Source organism: Pygoscelis adeliae, unplaced genomic scaffold (assembly GCF_000699105.1).
Source record: "Pygoscelis adeliae isolate BGI_AS28 unplaced genomic scaffold, ASM69910v1 Scaffold122, whole genome shotgun sequence".
In the NCBI taxonomy this organism is placed as follows: Eukaryota; Metazoa; Chordata; class Aves; order Sphenisciformes; family Spheniscidae; genus Pygoscelis; species Pygoscelis adeliae.
In genome coordinates this window covers 143,055-151,665 of record NW_008824358.1, presented here as the reverse complement: position 1 = coordinate 151,665, position 8,611 = coordinate 143,055, and the positions used below count along the sequence as shown (strand labels likewise).

Below are 8,611 nucleotides of genomic sequence, written 5' to 3'. Positions count from 1 at the left end.
GTAAAACTTGGGAAAGTCATATTCTGTGATTCCTAACTGTCCAAACTCCTGCTCCCAAGAGAGGTATTTGACACAAAATCTCTAAAAAAGAAAGCGTCAGTGTTATCCTTCTGCTGTTACCTTTCTGCAGACATTGCTCATTTGTGAACTGAAGCACAACTTCAAAATACAAGAATAGACGAACATATTTCCACTAAGGAAAGAACAAATATCAGATTCCAACTATGTCTTTCAGCTCATTATTTTCTAATACTTCATAAGAAGCTTTAAAGTACAATTCCTAACATTGCCATTGTTAAAAGCCCAGATTTCCCGCCAGTGAGATGACACAAACATTTACTCTAAGTCTACGTTCCACAAACTTGGCCACATTTTAAAGGAATGATGAGTAACAAAATCCTCTGTTCTTCTGTTTGGAAGGTATTTGTGTTTACAGAACACCATTCTTCAACTGCGTACCAAGCCTTTAGCGCTCTTCAACTACAGATATCAAGCCCATTTGATTTAGAAAAAAAATCTAAATTTAATTTCTCTCACCTCCAATTCAACCATCAATTGTGCATTATCCATAGTAAGCTGGCTCTGAGAAAGGATGAGAGAAGCACATCTGCCATTAGTTTGCTCATCACCTGCTGTTTAAACAGCACTCACTGTTTAAGCCAGGCATTCCCTGGCTGGAAGGATTCCCAGGGCTCTGCGGAGACTTGGAGAGTTCTGTAAACAGGAAGCACCAATCTGATGGCAACTGCCAAAATCAGCTGTTCATCCCTCCAATACAAGTAACAGGCATTTTTACTTCTGACAAAACATTCTAGCTCTGCTTTGTTAAACCTTTTTTTTTTTTTTTTTGGCCTTGGTCCATTATAATTCTGGCGAAAGTTTGACATGACCGCAGAACAGGGTTTTTAGAAAGAGTAGCAAGGAAAGAACCCATGCCGTCAGCATGCAAGCTATTAGCCCGTTTCATCCTATTGTTTCACACCGGTAAGAAATCCTGCATCATACCATACATCCTGAGCTATCAACTAGCACATCAACATCTATGAAAACTCAGAGGAAAAAAATCTATTTAGTATAAACCTAATGTTTTAGGTGTAATGCATTTTTTCACTGTATTGCACTATATTAGCAAGACGTAACTCTGCATTCCATCTTCAGAATTAACAAGATCCCCCAAAATTACACTGCTGGTTACAAACTTAGTACTATGTCACATGTAAACAGCAAGATGTATCTGGATTTTCAGGTTTTCCTCAATCAGTCTTCATTCATAGGACAGCTGAGGGCAAACTAGATTTTATGTCTTCTAATCAAGACACGGAATCCAAGCACTTCACCTACACAAAAAAGGTGGCTGTATCTTTTTTTCTTTCTTTCTTTTCCTCTCTCCATTTCAACACTGCCCCAAAGTACCACTGAGAAGGTAATACACATCCCTACTGTCAGATAACAAAAGCCTGCAGTGATAAGTTTCTGAAAATACAAACATGACCCATCACTAATCAAAACATGAAATTTTAAAAAGGAATTATAAAACACTTCAAATTTTTATATCATGGAAAGCATTAATTTGATACTGTCTCGCATTCTTTTCACTATCCCCTGTTTTGTTGGTTTTAGTCTGATTTCCCAATTACATTATCAAGTGCAGCCTTCCAGCGCGAAGGTGACTTCCCCTCAGTCAAATGTAATGTTGTCAGAAGCAGAGTTTAGTATGGATTCAACATTATAAACAGAAATAAAGAAATTGCAACACATTTCTTGCCAAGACCAAGGACAATGGTTTCTGGGTCCCAAAAAGGTATGCGTATGTCCCTCTTTCAGTTCTAATTAAAATACTATAAAAATGAACTTGGGCAACACAGCGTACAGGAAGTGTTACGTTGTCTTGTCCACAAGAAATTGTGAAGGTCAAAATTGTTTGTGGATACTAAAGCTTCAAAAAACTTTAGGGCTATAAAAACAATGCAAATCAACATATATGCCAGAAGCCTCACTGGAATCTATGCTACCTTCAAAAGTTCAAACATATAGACATTTTAAATTTCCATATTCAATATTTTGGTTATGACTTGAAGAAAGAAAACAAGATCTATATATTCACAAAAAAATAAACAGGCATAAGTAGTCATGTGTAATCCTCTCAAATCAAGGAAAAAATTGTTTTTACCTTACAATGGCCTTCAATAAAGTCTACTTCACTTTCTCAAGAAATTAATTTCATCATGTAAATAGCAAACCAGAATCTGTCTGTCCAAAGCATTTAATTAGAACATGCAGTGGTTTTGAGGTCTATTATATTTAAAAGGGTTAACATGAATAATTTTTATTAATGGTCCTAAACCACCAATTCTAAAATATGCAATTGTACACCACAGCCAGTCATTCAGGCAGGAAATTCTTTCTTCAAATCTCTCCGGGTATTCTATGACTCACATAACAATTGAGATACTTCCAAGGGTTTTCCTTTACATTTCCTAAAATATTCTTCTGTATTTTGATTTAACATTCTTTAGACATAACACAACACCAAATTTGAGGCCAACTGCAACATAAGGGTTCAACAGAAATCACAAAAATAAGTATCTTAATTTTATTTAATAAGGTTAATTGCATTTTAAACAATGTTATGCAATGTTCAGGCAATTAGCACCATACTTACCAATAAACTTGTTTTGCATAGTCTCTAGGAGAGCTTGGTGGGCATCTTCTGTTTGTAAAGCACATGAACATTCTCTGGCCAGTATGGTTCGGACAAGGTGCTCTCCACAACCTAAAGAAATATTAAGATTGGGAATAGTCAAAATATAGATATCACTATGAAGAAACTCTGTCATTATTTTACACCATCACAGCCAAAAAAAAAAAAAAAAAAAAAAAAATCATAATAAAAAGTGTTTGCTTTTTTTTTTTTTTTTTTTTTTCCCCCCCCAGAGAGCGACACCGAGTCACACGGAAATTCAACTATGGCAGCAGTTTTTCCTCACAACTTTCCTGAAATTTCTACTGCACGAAGTCATAAACCAAAAAGGGTTAAGTACAGAAAGCAGAAACAGAAAGAGTGAGAAGAAACAGCGAGATTGTCTCTGACTTGTCATCTTTATCCAGATCCTGCAATTCTCTCTCAAAGAATCGACTTACTAATCATTCACGCAGGAATGATCCTTGGATGCAACTCTGTTCAAACCAAGAACATCTTTAGTGAATGTCACAGTAACTCCTTTGCGTGATGTAATCTTCTATTTAGTCCATCTGATTTAGCCTTTTGTCAACAAAGGAATACGTGAATTTACCTATGCTTTTTTGACAGGGTGGCTGCTCGTTGGACTCCTAATAAAAATTCCTGTAATTTTTAAAGGTTTGTCTTTAAGAAACTAAAAAGCTCCAGCAAACAACCACTTATTGCTTCAGTGCTCTCTGTAAGAGCCCCCTGAAACCTGTTGATGACAAAGACAAACAGGTCATTAGTGCTACCCTTACTCCGTAGGATCGCTTTCACGCCTGCTGTTTTTCTCCCACGCTTTTTTGCATCCCCGTAGTGTGCTTTGGGACATACAGCTGTGGTCAACTGGTACAGTGCACGTTTATTGGATCAAAGTTTTCTTGGGCAGGAAAACACACTGGCGATATCTTCTGCATATATACAGAAGTCATTACGCTACTATGCCTCCCATTTGTTGACATTTTTCCTCAATGGCAAGGAAGCAGATGAACCAGCTAGAAGAGGTCTAACCAAGCACAAGTTAAGCCGAAATGTGTTATCCAGTTAGGAAAAAAGGAAAAACACAACTAACTAATTTAACAGCTGTAACTTGACAATGATTTTAAATATCTAAATTTAGGTGATTATAGTTTGATCAGACTTGTAAAAGTTCAGGGTATATCAGGGCCTAAAACTGCACTAGACACCAGAATATAGAGAAGTCAGATATAGTCAATTCCCAATTATCTATACATCTTCCTAGCAAATTCCTCATTAACCATGACAAGATGCAAGCACCGTGCTGGCTCCATAAAAAAATCTGCTATAATCCAGTTGGACTTCTTAGCTCAGGTGCAGAACTACATAAATACGACTACGCAGCTTCCAGAGACAACTTATGGCTGGAAACAACCTAGCTGCTTTCACACGGCAGAGAGCCGGAGCTCAGACCTAAGCTGGCTTCAAAGGCAGCTCAGTCTCCATGGATAACATTCACTTCACTGGAAGCACTAACAAGCCCAGAACAGAGAAAACTGAGCGACTCTGGCTCAAGCCAGCCTAGATCTGGCACAAAGAGAGAACTAATAAATAAACCCAACCCAAACTGGCTCCAGTGCAGCCTGCTGAGTGTCTCATCGCTGTGCTTCCCAATATGCTGAGTTTAGAGCTCTGACTGGTTTGGGCGCAACATTGCACAAACACGCATCGGCAGGTCTAGCGCTATGTCTTGGAGCTACTCACAGACTGGCTTCTTGTTCTTGCCATCACTTTTAAGCCCTAATTAACATGGCAACCTACTCCAAGAATCTCTCTTTCTGGTTACTTATCACAGAATCACACACTTCCCCTTAAAGGCAAAGTGAGTTTAAAAACGCTGTTCTTCAATGACTGCTAACGCAGCAGAAAAAAAAGACCCCTCATCCCCCACTTCCAAGATTAAAAAAACAACAAAAAACCCCTATGGGCCATTATATATGCATTAGATGTCAGAGAACAAGCCCAGCGACCAGACTGCAGAAAAATTGGGTACATGTGTCCTAAAATCTGGGATTTTCAATCACCAAAATTACACCTTAGTCTTCAGTTATGTACTCCTTCTAACGGGCAGTGTCTCCTGATTAATACAATTCGGTTAAACCGAATTGTTTGAAGTGGGGTACTTTGGCATTGAATCTACATATAATTGGCACAACAGAAAGACAAGAAATTCTTTGTATAGCAAACAGATTGAGTAAAAAACAGTTATAAATTTAGAGGAAAATGAAAGAGCTGAAATACTATGACAATTACACAGGAAAGGGAGGCAGTTGTTGAGAGCACAAGAAAAAAGTGTTTTCATTGAGACTGTCAAGCTCTCGAGTTACGGAGAAAAGTGTCCTGGTCAGGATATTATCTTCAAGAGGCTGACACAATACAGTGTCCTCAACAGATGCTTACAGGAGGATCTGTCTGTTCCTTGCCTCATTACTTCCATGCTCGAAAGCTTTTGTCCACAACAGAATTGACAGGTATCTAATATTTATTCAAGATAAAGTAACGTATAAAGAATATGCAAAAACTACAAGATGCATTTTACCCATAGATCACAACATGGCTATCACTTTTTTTTAAACTAAGAAAATTTAATCATTATGAAGTCTTGCTGTAAAGAATAAAACTAAATAAGCATATGCTCCAGCACAAGCTTAGCAAGTTGATTTTTTCTTGAAAAGAACCTGTTAAAACCTTTAAATATAACATTTATACCCTATGTGAAGTAAGAAGCATGGGACTTAGCACGTGAATCAAGCAAATGAGACAAAAATCAGAGTGAGCTTATGCATCTCCTAAGCATCTAGTAATAAAACCAGATGTTACTACTTCACAATTTTTAAGTAATTCCTAAATTGGCATCAAAAAGACAACAAACATTTTTAGCATGATGTATAACGTTATTTTCCCCTAAAAGAATGATTTTATTGAAGAGTTCCCATAACATCAAGTCTGCTACAAAAAAAAAATTAAGAGAAAGAAAACTTAATAGGGGTTAAGAACAGCTGCAGCCTACTGATGTGATCCACGATCAACCACAAGGAAAGCAGCCTTGCAATTCTACTAACACATCACACATCTCTGCATCCCCACAGTCATTTCTTTTTGTCCTATTTATGTCAACCTATAGGGCAGCAAACTTACAGACTGCTGCTGGCAGCGTACGTAAAAATCTTTCAACACATCACATGCCAGCAATCTGCAGGGACAGATAACGAAGGAAAATAATCCCGCCATTTTGAAAAGAAAAATTCGTTACTGCAGTTTTTTATGGAGGAACATCTATTTTTAAACAAGAAAAATAACTAAGCAGTGTTTCACAGAGTTTGACCAGATACAAGTCTGAGAAAAAGAATTACCCTAATTATTCCAATAGAATTGCCCTTCCTATTACCTCAAATTAGAACCAAATACTAGAGTGTGAACTGTCTTGCAGGTTTAGCAGACCTATATGTCTCTATAGTCTCAAACTGGGAAAACACTGTAGATAATACTAGGGCTAGACACAAAATAAATGTATACAGAATTACAGTAATTGAAACCTAATTTATAACTTAGAATATAAAGTTGTGGGTTCAAATTTATAGTTCCATTCACTTGTAATCTAACCACCAGCATTAGCCAACTTCCGAAAAAGTTTTATTAACATGACTCAAGACAGCAACTACAGTCAAAACTACTTTAACGCATTTCCAAATCATGCACAGAAGCTGATGAAAATGTAAATCTGGCTCATTTGCTTAACTATCTCACGTTATACTATGTTTAACTGTATGTGTTACATCGTGGTTTGTCACTGAAAAAATACTGAAACCAAACACACAGGGACTCCTAATAACAATTTTTCAATTCTACATTAAAGTCTCAAATGCACTTGTTCTAGTACCTTTCCTGTAAACAGAGTTTAAATCATGTTATTATCCTTTCCCAGTAAAGATGATGACTTCTTTGGTAACCTGAAGTTCATTATATCTCAGAGACAAACACTTTGCAGCGACAGACCAAAGCTTCCATAAGCCTTCACACAAGAGTGACTCAAATGGAGATGACTATCTGGAAAAATTTACTAGGTTAAATTAGTGCTTCTCACTGAAATAATTGTTTTATATAGTAAACAAACTATTTTCCTAACGCAGCAATATTGTGCAAACACCATGTTGCCTACTCATAACCCCTCTGTTGACAAAAATACTACTGTTGGAACTACCATTGTCTATGTTTGCAGAGGTAAGTACAATTAGTTGCCCTCCTCTAGGGATCACTACTGGCAAAGTGAGCAATGGTTCTACATGAAATGTATAGTCTATTTTGATAAATAAATACATACATACATGCAAAGACAGATATTTTGATGTAAGTTTCTAGCCTCCTAGGTTAAGGGGAAAGAATTTTAAAAACCCAGATTCCTAAAGGCTCCAGAGGTACATGGCAGCAACAGGCTCCTATGACAAGGGAAGCAAAGAAGGGTAAGGCTCGACAGTCGTAACACATTTATTTTGCACTCAAATCAACACGCTTGCCAAGAACCAGAATCTCAAAAAAAAAAAAAGCCCAAACCAACCAAAAAAATCCCCCCAAAAACAAACAACCAAAACTCTCCAAAAAAAAAAACCACCCAGAAAATCTGTCTTCAACCAGAAGCTTCTAGCCCTGCCTAACAACCACTTGGAGATCCTACAGAAAACCCCTGATGACCACACGGAAAGCACCAGAACTGATTTTCAGAGACACATATCTTCTTGGGTCACACCACAGTACAGCTTCTAACGCAGTGTATCTTTCAAAAGTGCAAAGCTGACCAACACTGAAACATGACTTCCCCCTTCTGTGGGTATTTAAATGTGTAATTTCTGAGAATAATACCACTTTTCCTATTCAGACACTCCTCACTGATTCATACAAGATCCCCACCAGAACAACCTGGGAATCTAAAACCTCTTTTTTTTTTTTCCATAGTCTCTTTTTCTTCTGTTATCCTATTATAACTTAAGTTATATATGTATCTGTAGTCCTCCTGAGTCACTATTTCAGCCAAACATAGCACAGAAAAGCACAAAGCCCCCAGACAATTTTCTGAGTTTCGAGCATAGCAAGATGGTCATTCCTGTGCTCCACGCACCAGATATTGCTGATTACTGAATCAGATCAGGCAAACCAGAAGTACCTGTTATGTTGTACAGTGCTGTACCACAAATGAGATATGTGCCTTTTTGCAGCGGAACGAGCAACAGGAACCAACCATGGAAACCTGTTACTATGCTGACAAACGACAATCATTTTTCCACTGTCATTTATAATTCCAGTAATGGGCAGATACTCTAGAACGCAACTCTTTGGCACCTGAATGGCAATATATGCACAAGACAAGAAATGTATCAGGGTTGCATGCCTTAGCAGGCATAAATGTGAACTGTACACCTTACTGACCCATTTAAAGATTTAAGAATTTGTTTGTTATAGTCCATATAGCCCATAAGTTACACAGAAGTACATAACCTGATTCACATTTTTAGTGCTTTCTGCATAAACCTGATCATATTAGTAATGAACAAAGCTTAGCAAAGGCAAGTTTTATGAGCATATGAACCACTAGCCATTATGCTGTAAAGCCAGGCCCAGTCTTTGCATTTCAAGTACTGTTTAACTATATGCATGTTTTGGTTTAACCCGGCAGGCAGCTAAACACCACACAGCCGTTCGCTCACTGCCCCCACCCAGTGGGATGGGGGAGGGAATCGGAAAAAAAAAAGTAAAATTTGTGGGTTGAGATAAAGACAGTTTAATAGGACAGAAAAGGAAGGAAAAATAATAATGATGAAAGAATATACAAAATAGGTGATGCAAATGCAATTGCTCACCACCCACCGACGGATGCCG

General features: G+C 37.6%; 1 protein-coding gene across 1 annotated transcript in view; it reads right to left on the bottom strand.

The window, feature by feature from the left end:
• Positions 1 to 8,611, bottom strand: part of TASP1 (taspase, threonine aspartase, 1) — an 86,181-nt gene that overhangs the window by 25,109 nt on the left and 52,461 nt on the right. Inside the window, exon 10 of the mRNA XM_009319560.1 lies at positions 2,663 to 2,773. Coding sequence (XP_009317835.1) covers positions 2,663 to 2,773 — 111 coding nt within the window. The remainder of the gene's footprint in view (positions 1 to 2,662; positions 2,774 to 8,611) is intronic.